The sequence below is a fragment of the Myripristis murdjan genome, chromosome 8 (genome assembly GCF_902150065.1).
Source record: "Myripristis murdjan chromosome 8, fMyrMur1.1, whole genome shotgun sequence".
Lineage (NCBI taxonomy): Eukaryota > Metazoa > Chordata > Actinopteri > Holocentriformes > Holocentridae > Myripristis > Myripristis murdjan.
This window is the reverse complement of record NC_043987.1, coordinates 20,069,911-20,087,229: the sequence shown is the minus strand read 5'-3', so window position 1 is coordinate 20,087,229 and position 17,319 is coordinate 20,069,911. Positions and strand designations below refer to the sequence as shown.

The window sequence follows — 17,319 nt, the reverse complement described above, 5'->3', positions numbered from 1 at the left end:
TTACCGATTTCGTCAGTGCTTTACTTGCTGCCAGAGCTAAAGGAATGCAAGAAGGATATAGCCCATGGAAAAGATGGGACATGAAACGTGAACCTGCTTGGCTGCTTCTGTCAATACCACGTCCAAGGCACCAAGTCAGCCAAGGCAGTGCGCTCACAGGTGGCAGGCCCTGTTTAACAAGACATTGTTCTCGCCTCCACCCAGTCAAGAAAGTGTCCCGGCAAAGGAAAAGAAACCTAGGACAACACAGTTTAAGGAGTAGCCTACTTTTAAGTTGTGCTGATTAGTGCTGTTGTTCTCATGGCGTTTTACAACGAAGAGGACCCAGAGGACGCCCGGGAATCAGAGTGTCCTGTGTGCTACGAGTCTCTGTCGGGCACCGAGAGGACCCTGAGCTGTGGACATGTATTCTGCCACGACTGTCTTGTCAAAACCCTGGTCGGAGTCACCAGGGACGGAGTCATCAGAGACACTATCATATGTCCCATTTGCAGGCATCTTACATTCATTAAGAAACAAAAGGAAGCCATAGTGACCCTGGCTGAAAAAGAGAGAGAGACGCAACAGACCCTGGAGGTTCCTCTCCCTCTGCCACCGGGATATCTCCAAAGCGCACGGCGCGCCTCCGGGGACACTTTACCAAGGGGGTTTAATTGGATTGTACGGTGGTACAGAGGAGTGTCGGAGACAGTCCGTAGACAGAGGCTGGTCAACCCGATCCACAGTGCCTCTCAGATCTTCATCATCAGCGCTGAAGGGCGACCCATGGCTGAGGAAGATGCGCTCGGCGTTGTTATGACTGTGGTTCAACCTCAGCGCAGGAGAAGGCGCAGGATTTGCACGACGGCGCGTTGTTTGCTCGTCTTGCTTTCAGCGTTTACTATACTTGCACTGGTGGCTGCTACCTTGCCCTGGATTTTGTTGGCATAGACGTGATGTGGATTTTTGGGATTGCTACGTACACGTGCACTGACTGCTTTTTAACACTACATTTAATTACATGCTGCCAACAGGGAGTGATGAGCTGACGTTATGACGCAAAGCAATATCTGCTACCACAAATGTGGAAGTCAAATATCCCTGCATGAAAAAGTCACTGAATTGTGTGAATAAGGTTATTATTTGACTCACCGACTAAAGTAATATAGGGCATTTCTATGCATAACCAATCCATGTTTTGCCAATCTACTGATGTAGCCTAACTTCTCCACATTCTAAAAAAAATCTCACTTTAAAACATTTGTGTGTCTTGACAAGATCATTTCAAAGCAGCATTGTGTTAAATTCTATCGTCATGTTGTGTTGAAACACACAAGTAACATAAACGTGTATTGTACCAAAGAACACACACACTTTTTTTTTTTTTTTTTGCAGCGTGTATCATTCAGTTAATCTCCTAGGATGCACTTAATACAAGCACAACCTTGTATAATAATGATCTCTAGACAAGTATTGTATTTTCATCTAGGTTATAAGGGCGATACAGAGAGTTAAAACATGCCTCTGTCCCTCCTGTGTGTTACCAAGCAACAGTCTAAAATAAAGCAGAGGTTATAGGCCAGTTTTAAGTCTGTTGTTTTGCATTCCTCACTAGTATGTTCTACCTGTTTTATGACGCAGGCAGAAGACAGAATGACACTGAGGAATTACAAACCCTTAAAGTTGCAGTACAAATCAACAATAAGGGTTTCTGGCCAAATGCAATAAAAACCATTTAGCCCTCACCAAATCCCACCACTGCCTTTAAAACAGCTCAGTTCATTGTTGTGTGTCTCTGTTGTTGGATACCCAGTTTCCAAGCACTAGGCAGTAACTTCATGAGCAAAGGAAACGTAAACTGCAGGGCAAAATATCCTTGCAACCTTCAAGATTGTTTTGTGGGTTTGCATATGTCCGCAAGTGAAAAAGTCTGGGTCCAATTTTGTCAGCGGGAAAGGAGGGTTTGTGTTCATGTGTGACCATGTTATCACAACAGGCATTAGGGTAATATGTTGACAGCTAATTTAGTTTCTCTTCTCTTGAATCCATGATCACAAGTGGAGATGTCATGTAGCCATTAGTTACACGATCAATTTCCATTTAAAACATTATTGTTGCATATGCTGATCAAGCATAAGAATGTTTGGCTTAAAATTTTATGGAAGAGATTATGTTAGTGTTAGTTTGTGCTATCATATGGCCAGATCCCCTCATTAGCAGTGCTATGACTCATAATGTGTATATAAAGGCAATGTAAACAGAGTCACCTTAAAACTTTGCGTAACAAATAATTGATGTGCCATTGGCCATCTGAAGGAGATAGTCTAGCAGGTGCAGATGAGCAGCGTCTGGCTGGTTGTTGTAAGGTGATACACTGGTGGACAAGAGCGTTAGGTTACCACCTATTGCTGGGGTCCAGATTGACACAGAGCAGGGAGACCGGGCTTCTTTTTGACTGAAAGAGAGATAAATGCAAGTTATGTAAGGGCCAAGAATTTAACAGGGCAACTGCTTTCTTAGAAGTAACAAAGGGAAAGTGTGGTGCATAACCCAGAGTAGGGTGGAGTTTCACCATAAAAGCAAGTAGACTGGTTTATCAAATGAGCTGTGTCACTTTATCCTGACACAGGCGTACACTCATAGTTTCCTCCTGTTGGAAGCCTTCACCCATCTCGTTGTTCTCGTCCTACAGGTTGCAGATTTCAAGAGACTTCAGCTGTTCACTCATCCCTAGTTTTGCAGTGTGTGGGAGGAGGATAATAATGATTTGATTATTTCATTTGATGAATCAAACTAATTGGATTACAGCCCTGTAATCCAGGGCTGTATGAGCAGAAATTAACTTAAAAGTGGAGCTACTTTTCTCGCTGAATCGACTCAATCAAGTAAATGCTCAATATTCATTCATTTTAAGCCAGTTAAAAACAGTGGATAATAGCTGAATTAAGCAGAACATGGTTAACCTATTTAGGTCAGCATTATGGCAACATACTCAAGAGTGAGAACATTACTTAAAGGACCCTCTGCAGTACTGTTGTATAGATTCCTTTAAAAGCATGCTGATTATATTGTATGTTTCCAAATTAATAAAAGACCTCAAGTGGTTTGCAAGGCAGATAAAGGTCTTATTGTCACTCTATCTCAATTGAACAAATAAAGTATTTTACTTAAAAAAAAAAAAAAGAAAAGAAACAGACGCTTATAAAACACACAAACCAGGTGAGATTAATTAAAAATGTAGAGTTTAATATATATATTTATTTCTGACATTCTGATAAGGATTGCAGGTAGGCTTCACAGTACACACTGTGTTCCACTTGATATGCTAAGCAGAGGAGGAAGGGGTGAGCATGGTGGGCTTGACAAGCGGCAGGTTTTGTTTGTACACTAGATGTGAAAGCAGAAGGAGGCAGTACATCCACGGGCAACATCCACTCTTCTACCGTATTGCTCAGTGACCCCCTAAGGACCTTTTTTGTGTGTGTGATCCACATTCTCTACAGTCCATCGGTACATTTCATCCAGTACCCCTCATGTTGCTCTTTTACAACCCTAAGTAGACAGTGATTGACACAAAACATGGATTATCAAAAGACTACCTAAGTGCATGCATGACATTTTCAGATACTTCCCATCTTTTCCCTGAAAATCCCCCCCAAACACAAAATGTAAACAAATTGAGCTTTATTTTAGACCGACACAGACTTGGTGTAGAGGTGGGACGGGACATGGAGCAGAAAAGTTTGACTTGAAAATGCTGTGACAGTGTATCATTTGGTGCAAAAGGTGGCTCCTGTGAATAATTTCTTTGAACACTGCTGTAAAGTTAAATTACTGGCTGAAAAATATGACGTTTAATTAAACCATGAAATCTTTTCAGAGGGAAGGGTTTACGTGTTCTTCTTTTCAGCAGCATAATAATCATACCTACGATGAATATGAATGCATGCTTTTAGGTGACTGTAAGTTCCAGTTATGATGTACAAATGCATTACAGTAATACTGCCTTGTATTGTTGATAATACATGCCAACAGGCCCTCACTGACCTCAAAATACAAACACTCATTCACTCCACTAGCAGTTAACAAATTAGCACAAAATCAAGTGTCCTACCGTTTGAAATCTGAAAAAGTCACATTCAGTCAGCACACAAAGAGAGATACCCCTGCCTCCTCATAAAAATGTATGGACCCAGCACAGAAAATAAAACCTCTAGTACACATTAATTATGCCTATAGTTCCAAAATAAACAACCATTGTGAGGGCACTTGCAATTGTTATCATATAATCACCACAACGATCAATATAATTATCAATATCACCAAGATCTTCATAAACATAGTCCATTGAGAACACACAGAGTCATACCATAGATCACTTTTGGAGAATCTAGAATTCATTTTGTCAGAAGTAAACTAACACATAAACAAATTGGAGGAAAAAAAAGTAAATTGCTTTGAAATAGAAATAATGGCTTTATCTGTGGGTAGGGTGACTTTGACCTTTTTTTTTTTTTTTTTTTTTTTTTTGGACTGAGGTGGATAAGTAAACACTGTAATTGCACTTTAATTGACAAAATTATTGTCCTAAGACATTTTATATGAAATCAGAAAAGTGACACTGCAGCATCTGTTCTGTGATGACTCTGAAATAGATCTAATTGATTGGCTGCCTGATGATACCAGCTGCCCATGCCTCAAGCCGTTTCAAAGAAACCCAAATGTTTGCCTCAAAATGTCAAGTCAGATTTTAAATGTCTAGCAATAAGCACGTCAAATTTGACTATCCATCAGCTTCTCTTGTTAATTTAGCAATCTTTAATGCTACAGTTGGTTTACTAACAAAGTCTTAGGGAAGCATTTATTCTCATTCTGAATTTATTTGAAATTCCAAGGGGGCTTGAGTAATTATTTACACAGGAATCTACAAAGTCACTAATTAAAAAAAATAATTATTATGTATCGGGCATTGGTGAGTAACTCATTAGTGCTCTGGCATTTTTGATGTAAAAATGTAAGAGCTTAGGAGCTGCAGCATCACTGTTACCTGTTGTAATAGTGAAACGTTATGAATCTACAGTAAACCTAGCAATTGTGTGCAGGGACAAAAATAACATCAAATCTTCAATCATTACATTTTCTACACATGATAAATATCAGCACATATATATTAATATTATGTATATTCAAGATATGCCTTTTACATATACTTTTCCTCTCAGGTTTATATACATCAAATTATGTACAGTCTTTGTATTTACACTAGGGGTCAAAGGTCACTGAACCTGAAGCACTTGAAACAAGGTTAAGAGAGAGAATCATATGAACCGAAAGGCAGTGTAGTCAGGTTGAAACTTCAAGCATGTCATTCACCCACGGTCACCCACATCAAACTATAGCAGTTCCTATGAGACTAACATCCTAACTCTAAGGACAATAACTACTGACACTAACAAACTCTGCCATTCTGAAGGCTTGGATGCAGAGTTTGATCAAACTGTCAAAGTTACAGGCTCGCCATGCAAACACATTTTAGTGCCTCAGTTATAATGACTGAATAAAAGATGCATTTTTCAATAAACTTGAGTTTACAACTTGACATTCTTCTCATACTGTGCTGGTAAAAGTTTGAGTGAGATATTTGAATAAGGTGACAAAAATGATCTAAAATGCAATAGTATGGATTTTTTTTTTTAAATTATAATGTAGATATCACAAACAAAGGTCTATCATTGTCTTATGTGGTAGAGGAGGGGGAATAATGACTAGAGCTGCAATGATACTGAAACAGCATGAAACACTGCAGCAATGACAATTAGTTTCATTCTGCATGCCAAAACTGTCTCTAGGGCTCAATTGTTTCATAATGTGCACAAAACTCGAATACCCTGTAAGCAATATACCAAGACTACTCTTTCACACACTCTCTCTTTGTTTCACCCTGAGGATGGGTTTTGCTCCTAACCATGTCAGGCTCTGAGGTTCCCTAAGCATCAGTTGTACAGCTTGTGAGTTTCATATTGCAATTTGATTGCATTTTCTAATAAGGCAAAAAGAAATAAATAAAAAAGTCACAAAAACGCAGACCACTGCTTCAAAGAACAAACATGAACAAAGCTAAGCGGAAAAAAAAAAAACAATCAGAAAAAAACCCTCAACATAATACACCTCTATATTTCCAGTCTTCACTCCTAAAGGCAGCTGTTCCTCCACTATGGCATTTTGGTGTGTTTTGTAGTCACATTTATGTACTAGCTAGCAATTCTAAGAGATGAGTTTCTTTGCAGCCTGTAGCGGATGTGAGGGAGGGTTCAAGATCTGGTTTCAGGTGGGCATTGGTGGGGCCAAGTGGTGTTTCCATCAGGCCTCGGCGGCGGCTCCTTGTGACAGTTACGGTATGTACAGCCGTAGGGGTGCCAGTAAGCTGTGATGCCTTAGGGTCAAAGGTCAGAGGGTGGTGCTCTGGGGTTCCTCCTCAGGCACAGCGTCCCCCTCTGGAAATTCTGTCACTGCCAGGGAGCTCCTGCAGGGGGCGCCGCTGAACTCATCGATGAGGCTGTCCAGATTGACATTGATGGAGGGGATTTCATAATTGAAGATATCTAATGGTGAGCATGGTGGGAAAGGTGAGTATGAGGAGCAGAATGGTGGCGGTGGTGATTATGAGCAAGAAGAAGGGGGGAGGGCATATGATGATGATGATGATGAGGTGTAAAAAACGGAAGAGAGCAGAAATAAAAATTTAGTCTTTTTGAGTCTGAACTCAAGATAAGTGGCATATGATGTCTGCCCTCATTTGAAGGAAGTAGCAGATTACATGTGTTTAGTCTTTCACATTCTACACAGGGATGTTGTAAGTGTGTTGCAAGTCACATCTCTGTTGAACCGACTGCGGAGTGACAAGTGTACGTCACGGCTCTTTGCATCTTTTGAGACGATACATAGTAAAATTGTGTGATAAAAGTACAATAACAGGTCAAAAATGACTGCACAATGACACATTACTGTACACGTTTACGACAACGGCCAGATAAACCAACACAGAGGCAACAAGATGTGTGTGGAACTCTGTGAAAAATGGCACCAAGACACCAAGGTAGGCTTGAAGTAACAATGGAAATCTCATGAGGACTGGCTGGATATTTGTTCTAAATATAGGTATCATAAAGCACTGCTGCATTTACTGTAGGCAGCAAGTCCAAGCAGAGAGAGTGATGACTACTCCTGTGTAGGAATGAGATGGAGCGTGGCAGTGTAGTAAAAGGGAGCAGAGGTTATACAAAGCGATGAACCTGCCAAAGGAGGAGTGGGGGTTACCTGTGGCCCCCCCATTACCGGTGGCAGGGGCATTAGAGGGGGATGTCTGTTGGCATAGGACTGGGAATGGGGAGAGAAAGGAACGGGCGGGCTTTAAAATGGACCTTTGTAAGCGACAGAGTCTGCAATGTGAGCACAGTGTGGTGCGCTCTGGGAAGTCCTTAAGCCATGCATTACAACTGCAACACTGTGCAAAGAGACTGTAAAGTGAACCTGCTGACAGGGAATAGATAAAGTGTTCTGATTGACAGAGAGGTAGAGGTAGGTACGAATGTTTGCGGCAGGCTGCAGGAGACCCCAGAGGCAGCCACAGCACTAGGCCAGGCGGTGAGATGGAGCGCACGGGGCGGGGGCGGTCTGGCTTACCCTAAAAGTCCCCCTCACACTTAGCCCACACTGAATCCCTGGCCTCACACAGCTGCAAGGTACACAATAGTAGCAGGGGGAACAAGAGAATGATAAATATAACAGAAGTGACAGAATGCTTGGTATATATTGACAGAACACCTCATCATCAGAACATCATAGATATATTGCTGGGTGTATCTGGCTAGGTCTCCAACGCCCCTAGGTGCTGATAAAGATTGGACTGGTATGAACTGTGTAAGCCTCTGACCTACCTCTGCCGAGTGAGGGTCTGGGTAACACAGATAAACAGAGAGCACAAGATGAATCTAATGGCAACTTCCATACAAGCAGGACGAGCTATGCTTCTCTGATGTTTCCACACGTTACCCAGAAACATCATCACATAACACAAGCAATGAATACATAGGTCAGGAGGTTTTTTTTTCTTGCTACAATAATTGCACAAAAATTCTAATATTTACATCATGTCATTCTCAGGCAACTGTGTCTAAAAGGCAACTGTTATTCATTCAGACATTCTTTTGGGAGCAGTTGATGAAAGGGATAGGTAGCTTTTATATCTACAGCAACATTCTCAAAGTCCTACAGAGTCCTACACTCGTCCACCGTCTCCATTGGACAGAGCCACAGCGAGTCTGAGAGAGGGCCGCTGCAGCCCCACCTGAGGTGGTGGCGGGGGTGTTGTTGCCATGGGCTGGTGTTTACCTGTGGACATGCTCTCCCCGGGGGACAGTCCGTCCAGGAGGCCTTGCTCCAGGGGCTGGGGAACCGGGGCCGGGGCCGGGCCAGAGAGCCCTGGGGGGGCTGTGGGCGGCTGAGGAGGGGGCAGACTGGGTCTCTGCCTGGGCTTAGGGGCAGGCCGGGACTTGGTGAGTGTTCCGGTCAAGGAGGGTGGGGACGAAAGGGAATGGGGCGCCCCCAGGGGGGTCTGCCCAGGGGAGGACGCGAGCGCTTGCCCTGGTGGGCAGGCCAGTCCATAAGGGGAGGGAGTACTAGGGGGGGTGGGGGACAGGCTGACCGGCGACGGCTGACCTGTGGACTGGTCGGACATCCCGCCAGACTGGCCGTAGGGGACCTTGGGAGGCACAGGGGCCAACTTCTTAGAACCTGGGGAGACACAGAAATGCAGGCATGTTACTGTCTACTCATTTAAAAAAGGAAAATAAAGACAGTGCCTCCTTATATGTTACAGCTATACCAATGACCATTGAAGTCCTCACCTTTGCGCAGGGTGTGTGGACTGTGCTCTGCAGAGTGGGGGCACTGGCTGCTGCTCTGCGGGCTGCTGCCGGGCGGGACCGTTGGGCCTGTCACCTGGATGGCTTTATGTCCAATCACAGGAGACAGCTCTTTACTCTTCAGTGTACTGAAAAAGACAGGTAGACATCAGCGTCTGAATAGTAATGGATACAATATATGTTGAAGTACTGAAATGTCAGTAGACCTTGACTTGATTGCCTCACCATCACAACAACCACCACCATCATGGTCATCATCATCTCACCATCCCACCATCATCATCTTCATCACCATCATCATTGTCATCAGAAAAACAACATCATCATCACTGATATCTTTTCCTGCTGCTACATCTTGGCTCACCATTGTTGTGAACCAAGGTGCCATCAAGTTTGTGTTTAAACACCATAGTGTCCAACAAAACACCCTTTACTCAGTATTTTTAGACACAAATGGTGCATTACTTAGCAGAATAGAGCATTTCAAAATGTGAGAAAGACACTGAAATGAAAACACGTCACATACAAAACAAAAGTAAAAATTAAACAATCCCTTTCAAGGTGTTTAGCATAACTTTTTTTTTTTTTTTTTAATTTAAGTGTGTTTTTGCAGACAATGCATGTACACTCCAGTAGAGAGCACCTCACTGTTCAAAGATCTAAGTGGTCTGCTGAAATCCAGTTCTATAGGTGGCAAGTAAAACTCCACTGGGAACTGAACTTTCTCACAAGCTTTCAGTTTCAGGATGAATCTCTGCCCACAAGGCTACTGAACTGTTTAAATTCTTTGAAGCATTAGTCAACAAAAGCGCATCTGCACTGAGCAACAAGTGGAATTTACCAGGGCTTTTTGGGACAAAAAAGCTCAGTAATCACCCTTGCTCAGCATTTGGTTTTAGTTTCCAGATAGTACAGTGAAGATGAACAGGAAATGGAGAAGAAACATGTAAGAAGATAGCATGAGCTAAATCCAAAGCTATGTAAGCACAAGACACAGACAGAGTACACTTGTCCAAGGAAACACATTATGCATCTTACTCATAAAAGTACTTTTATTCTTTGAACAATTTGTGTAATTGTGTAAAAGAAATCTATGAACAGCTGATGAAAATTATTGATTGGCTGAGGATCATTTAACGTACCTTGAATTAATCACTTAATCACAGCGAAAGGCTTGCTTAGTGTTTAAAGCTGCATGAGCGATGTTTCAAACCAGTGGTTCCAACTTTGTTGGTTCAAGGCCCCCTTAACATACAACCTCTCTTCACCGGTGTGCATAGTCAGAGCAGTGAACAGTTCAACCCAGTAATAATTTTCCCTTTTGAGGTTTGTGAAAAATATTCAGCACTTCAAAATTAAAAAAAGTTAAACTCTCAGACAATTCAGAAAACATGGACATAACAATAAATTTGCATAGCAGAAATATATGTTTCTCTCATAAATAATCTCAGGACTTCCCAAAATGACCTTGTCATTTGACCACCTGGGGGCTCTGGTTCTTCAGGTTCAGAAACTGTTTCAATATCATATTTAAATGGCACCTGCAACTGGGACAACCTTCACTACCACCACAAGCACACATTTTCAGCTTGTTTGCACCGAATTTCTTAATTTCACAACACAATCATCATTTTGATTCAACCTCTTCAAACTGTGCAAGAACTAGGTATATTTTTATTTTTAGTCTGTGTTTAACTGGCTCAGAATGTAGTGACAAATATGAAACCACAGCTAATATGAAACTACACCCACACAAAGCACTCATATTGCAATAGTAGTCGCATTTAGTATCTTTGACATCAACTTAACTACAAGCTCCTATGTAATGTCTGTCAGACTTGTGTGCCCTCAAGGAAGGCCATCTGAATTGGGAGTCATGGAGACGTCAAGAGTAGTCAAGCAGGCTTGTTCTGAACGCTGACATAGAATTGCTCTAATGATTCATGCTGTCCTGTGTGGTTGTAACACTGAAGAGTTATGAGTCAAGAAGCTGTCAGGATCACTCCAGACAAACTCAGCAGTTTGGGTCTAGACAGATGCTTCAGAAAGGATTGTTGGATTGCCATTTAGTTTATCGAACCAGATCTTCGACACTGTAGTATAGCAGATTTGTATGTTGACACTGCAGGTTCACTGGACTTCAGTGAACAAAAACCTGTGAGAGTGATGAGGGCATTATTGACAAAGAGGCACTGATTTTCTAGACCTTAAGATCTGATATGTTTCCATTTTACCAGTTAGTAAAACATTACTGCAAACTATAGAATAAATACATTCATATGCTACTTGATAGCCATATGCAGCATTATCCATGTATTTATCATCTACTCAACACTAGCGTCAAGCTGACTGCTATACAAGCCAGTAACATCCTTAGTTGCTAGGCAACCCCCATGAGAGGCATCCCCGGACAACCTGAATGTTACAGAATCTGAGGTATGTAATTTGGAGGGGGAAAAAAAGCAAAAAGAAAATATGAGCCAGCGAGCTGGAGGAGAGGTGAGATATGGCTGCCACACTATCTGTGATGCATCCATAGTGGCCAAGGGTGTGTTGTATTTACCTAGTCAGCCTGGGGGGTCCTCTCTCTCGGGCACATGGACAGGCAGCCCACGGCGGGGGCGGGGGCGCGGACGAAGGGAGGCTAGGGGGGTTGCCAAGGGACAGGTCGTGGCGGGTTAGTACCAAGGGTGTTTTGATGTAGAGCGGCGAAGCATTAGTGTCGGGTGGGGGGACATGCGACACGTCGCCAGGCGGGCCGTGCTTGGGGAAATGCAGGCAGCTGGGCTTGGGGTTTGAATTGATGTCAAGTGACGAGGAGGAAGAGGAAGAGGAGGAGGAAGGGGGCGGGGCGGGGGGAGTGAAGCCAGACCAGCGCAGTGGGGGAGGGGGTGAGCCAGGGGGCTGGGACTCTGGACCCGGGGCCACTGGGCGAGCACAGGGCGGGGGTTTGGGATAGAAGTGGTGTGGGGCAGGGTGGCACGAGGCGGTGGGGTAAGGAGGGGGTGGCCGGTCCTCCCCTGGGGGCGGGTGGCCATGAGAGGTGTCCGGCCGATTGGGTGACACGTCGTCTGAGCTGTAGATATTAAGAAAATAGACAGCACAAAAGAAACAGCTCTAGTGATTGAACAGGGAGACGAATTGGAGCGATAGAGGATTAGCTTTTTTTTTTTTTTTTGATGATTAGGGTGTTAGTGTGTTAGTTGGTCGGTAGCCAAAAAAAAAAAGAAAAAAAAAAGAAAAAAAAAGAAAAATTGCACTGTAGTGGTGCAGATAGGGCGGGCGGTGGGCACCAAGCTTAGCACACAGTCAGCTTTGTGGAAATACAAAGACAAGCACAAAGAAACAGCAAAGCAAAGGAAAATTGTTCATGTCGCCAAAGTAAAAGGACAAAATACTGTGTGTAGGACTCCCACTGTGATCACCTTGTGTCTGCACACTGCATGGAGCTGTGAGGATCTGTCTCCACAGCCAAAGTGCTGCTCTGCAGCCTACCATATTACCAAGCTGAGCTGATGAGTGGATATCACCCCTCTGCTGTAATCATGAAAACCCTATATGCTCTATACATAACCTTATATGACTTGTTTGCGTTGCAGGTCCCGCAGTCAGCCCAGGGCAGTGTGAAACAGACACAAAACCCTTTCATTGGCTGAAAGAGCCACAGGAGAGGAGGGGGAAGCCAGCCAAGCCAAAAGCCTTGTCCGCAACAAAGGCAGAGCTAGCCACCGTGAGGTGATTATTCATGTGTTTAACTATGATAATCATATCCATACGGAAAAAAATTGGTGTAATCAGTTCGTGTAAACAGAAAAGGAAAGAATTCACGACGAAAGCTGAGGAAGCCAAGCCACATGAATGGGATATTTGGAAATAATAACATGCTCGCAAGGACTTGCGGATTGAAGCTAAGCGTCATGTAAAGAAACGAAACTTCCATATTCTGCAATAAAACCCCTCAGAACTGAAGTCATACATTGTCATTTCCTGTTTGAAAATTTCATCCACAGTGACATCAACCTGACAGACTAAAGGGAGAACTGAAAATGTGCAGAGTGAGGAATTGTAATAATCACAGAACAAACAGAATGAGAGATGGAGCTACAGAGTCCAAGGTCTACAGAAACAGATACATTTAAGAGGAAAGTGAGAGATATGACTGAGAAAAAGAAACATGAGGTACCAAGAAAGTGATTCATACAGCCAAGGGTGCAAGTCACATACAGCAGACAAAGTTGATGATGGTGATGGTAATAATTATGATGATGATTATGATGGTGACAATAAAAATGACAAAGAGTAGAGGCGTGAAAAAGAAGAGAATAGAGGCTCCATGGTGACTTACCCAACCCTTTCTGCAGGTGGAGGTGTAGCAGAGGGGGACGTGGCCAGCTCTCCAGGCTGCTCCGGGATCAGTGTGTCTGCGGGAGAGCCGGGGCCTTGCATGCCTGGAGGGGTTGAGGAGGCCTTGCGTGCCAGTGTGGATGAACCCTTACGAGACACCCAGGAGGTATCCATCACCCGCACGCCCATACTGGAGACAGACAAGCAAATATGCTGAGTCATACACAGGATGCAGAGAGCAGCGTGACTTCTTTACTTTAAGAATTAAAAGTGGGGGTGGTAAGGAAAGAGGTGGGAAACTAGGAGACTATAGAAGCTGTGATACAGTACCTTTGTATCTTCCTAATGCTGCATTAGTAGGGAAGAGAGGTACAAGGCATATGAGGTCAGAGGTAATGCAGACATGGTTCACAATATGAGACAAAAAACAGTCAGTTGTATGGAAAAAAAATGGAAAAATGTATGGTTGTATACACTCTGGAATGGAGAGAAACAAAATGGTATGTGTGTATAATATAAGATAGTGACAAGGAGGAAAAGAGGGGGTCTTCCAGAGGTGAGAACATGCCAGGTCAAATGAACACCCTGCACTTTTCTACTGTGAGCCAATTAGAGCCTTGTTTGTTCTAATTAAGCCTGTTTGGTCTTAGAAAAGCACACGCATACAGACACAGCGGCCACATTTTTCCTGAGTCTGAGAACAATGGACTGTGTTTCACATGGCACCATTACAAAGCTGCTCATTATCCCCAAACAGATAAAGCCATCTTCCATCAGCTCACACAGAAATTTGCTCTCTGAATTTTGGAGTGTAAAATACATATAGATTTTGATTGGTTTCTGTAGACCTGCAGCCTTTTTTTGACAGTTTTGATGAGAGTATTTTGATTCCAATGCTGCCAGTGATTTTCCACCAGCTAGATGAGTGACTCAGGGCAGGTGACGCACCAGCCAGACTGTGAAGGATGAGCTGGGTGTGGGAGGATGGGAAGATAGGACCGGAGAAATATTTCCTGAGAAAAGAGGTAACCAGCAGCCCTCCATCAGAGCCGGGTTGCCATAGAGACAATGCTATTTAATACCACCCAGCCCTATCTATTGAAATGAGACCAATTTTCAGCCTCCTCTTCTACAGATGAATGCTGATAATGGTGAGTGTAATTGGATGTGAGAGTGATTGACAAGTAGGATAAATAATCATCATCTTTGTGCCCCCCTATGGAGGCCTCTTGCTCACAGGGGTGCAGACAATAGATTAGTGGATACATAAATACTCCACCGAGGTGATGGATTTTTAATGGGTGATTACTGTCCTCTGCAAGACTGAAAGACTAAGTGACTGAGAGAATGAGTGGGAGCAAAGTCAGTTGGATGTGCTGAGAGGGAGAGGGAGGGGGAAGTGGGCAGAAGGTTGCACTTGGCATCCTACCCGTCCTTCTTGTAAAACTCCAGCATCATGTTGTCTGTTGCAACACTGAGTGGGCGTCGGCTCTGGTCGTGCTGCTGCTTGCGTTCTGATTGGTCCATGTCTGGTGAGGGCATGGAGCTGTAGTTGGAGTTGTGGTTGGTGTGGATGGGGCTGCCGTAGCTGCCTGTCAGGTTGAACTCAATCTCTGAGGGAGGAACAGAGAGACAGTCGGCATGTATAATTGTTTTGGTGCGTGTGTATGTGTGTGTATGTGTGTAAGTCTGAGAGCACAGAAGACCTCAATACTATATAAACAGAGATGATGTCACTTTTTAAACTAGTTTTGCAAAAAGGATGACACAACTATTTTCACTAAAATTACTTTTTGGGTGTCACATTAACATTGCAAAAAAAATTTCCGCCCTAACAAGTGTTTTTGACTCATAGTCAGTGTTAAAAACTTCAAAAAAAAAAGTTGTTTTTTTTCCCCCCCCTGGGAACAAGTATACAAGTATATAAGTATTGAATTACAAATATCATATTACTCTATTCTATTAACTATTACCCTATTACTATTCTTACTATATTATCATGTATTATACTATCATATTATTATTATTATTATTATTATTATTATTATTATCAATATCTATCTATCTATCTATCTATCTATCTATCTATCTATCTATCTATCTATCTAAATTCTTATGCATATAAATTGGGCCATGTGCAAGCTTGTGAATTTTTATATATAAAAAAGGATGTAATCTGAGGTACAAACAATCTGGGAAATGGAGGGAAACTGGGGTCTCCCATTAAAATATTATTGTGAAAAATCATATCCCTGTATACAGAAAGCACTGGAATATCACATGTGCAGGATTTGCCTCCCCACCTCCAGGGAAGAACCAGTCAGCATGCTGGATGATGGGCTCAATGATGCCAACGATCTGTAGGGACACGGTGGTCATCATCTCTGTCATATTTCTGGAAAGAGGGAATAATGTTTATGAGCTTGAGCAATATTCAAGCCACCCAAAAACAAATTAATATATCTAAAATCATCTCTATTGTGCTTGGTATGTAAGTATACATACGCTTCAGAGTGTGTCCAGAGCAAATTAGGGCCGAGGACGATCGCCATGTTGCCTGGAGTCATCTTGTTTGCATCTTGGTACTCAGTCAATTTGGCTAAGAATTTGATTAGATATCTGAAGGGTTCAAACACAAGAGTGCATCTTACTGTAAAAGCTGCAGCTGGAGCACTATAACAAACTGTATGTGTTCATCCTCTCGGTCATACACGAGCCACTTCCCTACAGAACTGATGACTATCAATATTTCAATGCATGCTGCAAAAGATTTTTATTTTTAACCCAGCTAGGGCAGGAGGCCCAAGACACACACAGACAGAGCACAATATGCTGCTGACACACACTGCACACACCAGAGAGCACTTATGTCACTTGTACACATTTATCCTCAGTATAAATATGCTAGTAATTTGACCCAGTCCTATTTTGGGATGTGAAAGCTTCAGCATACTGTAGGCTTTTCCTTGCGTTCTCATATGTGTTATTATAAGTCTTATTACATGAAGCACACATATTTACCAAATTAGTCAAGCTCTCTGTGTCATATAATTTAAATCTATAAATCACACACATCTGCTCACACTCCCCGTTGATATTTTGTAATGCCTTAGCCTGCAGGTAAAGAAGGATGCCATTCTGTCTGAGTGAGTCTAAATGTGTTAACACTAAGGTCACACTTTGTCCTTGTGATAAAGGGACTGGAAATAAGGTGTTCAAGCTCTCTCTCTCTCTCTCTCTCTCTCTCTCTCTCTCTCTCTCTCTCTCCCTCTCTCTCTCTCTCTCTCTCTCTCTCACACACACACACGCACACACATCAGTCATATCAAACATCAAGCACGATGCCTAAGAATAAAAGACAGTTCTCTGAAGTGCCATCCAGGTTGGTTGGAACATGTTATTGATTGGATTCATAGAAAAGTCAAGAAGGTGAGAGTGACTGACCTGAAGTTGTTCAGGTTGTCTGTTGGAAGTTTTTCGCATGCTGCCAATAATGCTTGTAGTCTCTTGTCCATATCCTGAATGCTGCGGGATTGAGAATCAGGTTATTTTCTACAAAAAAAGGTCACTATTTTTTATATCAGCACTTGAGACTCCTATATAAAAAATTTGGAATATTCTTTTTTTTTTTTTTTTTTTTTTTACTACAGCCAGTGATGCAATTTAACATAATGTTTTAATCAAGGGGACTCTCACTTGGAAGCCTGAATCCATTCATCGTAAAGTTCAGTGGTCATCAGTGGCTCGGGGAGCTCACGGAGGTATGATTTCAGAGCTCCTGTGGGTAAGAAAAACAGGGAGAGTAAAATTTGATTAGTTACTTAGGGGCTGTGTGTTTTTCTCTTTAGAGTACTGATTAGTCCACCCCCCTACTTCCCCTCATCTCATTCCCCACCCCTCCACCAGACCCTTGCCGCTAGTGGAGCTGCCAGATTCAGATTTCTCAACGCAGCTTCTTCACTAATGTGTGAAGTGGACAGCAACATTCGAGCAGAAAGCCTTCAGGAGAAGAGTATCTAGGGCAGAGCTCATGCGGACTGCTTAGTAAATGTTATGCTAGTCCAGGGAACAG

At 42.8% G+C, this 17,319-nt stretch overlaps 2 protein-coding genes across 2 annotated transcripts in view; one reads left to right on the top strand and one right to left on the bottom strand.

Annotated features, from left to right (window-relative positions):
* Positions 1-160: 160 nt before the first annotated feature.
* LOC115364019 (RING finger protein 222) lies at positions 161-1,978 on the top strand. Its single transcript, XM_030058423.1, has one exon. The coding sequence runs from the start codon at positions 301-303 to the stop codon at positions 928-930; it is 630 nt and encodes a 209-aa protein (XP_029914283.1). The 5' UTR covers positions 161-300; the 3' UTR covers positions 931-1,978.
* A 4,507-nt stretch (positions 1,979-6,485) lies between these two features.
* Positions 6,486-17,319, bottom strand: part of arhgap44a (Rho GTPase activating protein 44a) — a 29,834-nt gene continuing 19,000 nt past the window's right edge. Inside the window, exons 12-21 of the mRNA XM_030058566.1 lie at positions 16,944-17,025; positions 16,692-16,772; positions 15,753-15,866; positions 15,551-15,642; positions 14,677-14,860; positions 13,578-13,595; positions 13,249-13,437; positions 11,467-11,979; positions 8,886-9,031; positions 6,486-8,772 (exon numbers count right to left, since the gene is read on the bottom strand). Of these exons, the coding sequence (XP_029914426.1) occupies positions 8,258-8,772; positions 8,886-9,031; positions 11,467-11,979; positions 13,249-13,437; positions 13,578-13,595; positions 14,677-14,860; positions 15,551-15,642; positions 15,753-15,866; positions 16,692-16,772; positions 16,944-17,025 (1,934 nt within the window). The 3' untranslated portion in view covers positions 6,486-8,257. The remainder of the gene's footprint in view (positions 8,773-8,885; positions 9,032-11,466; positions 11,980-13,248; positions 13,438-13,577; positions 13,596-14,676; positions 14,861-15,550; positions 15,643-15,752; positions 15,867-16,691; positions 16,773-16,943; positions 17,026-17,319) is intronic.

Coding starts and splice junctions, on each gene's coding strand:
- LOC115364019 (XM_030058423.1), top strand. CDS start 301: ATGGCGTTTTACAACGAAGAGGACCCAGAGGACGCCCGGGAATCAGAG.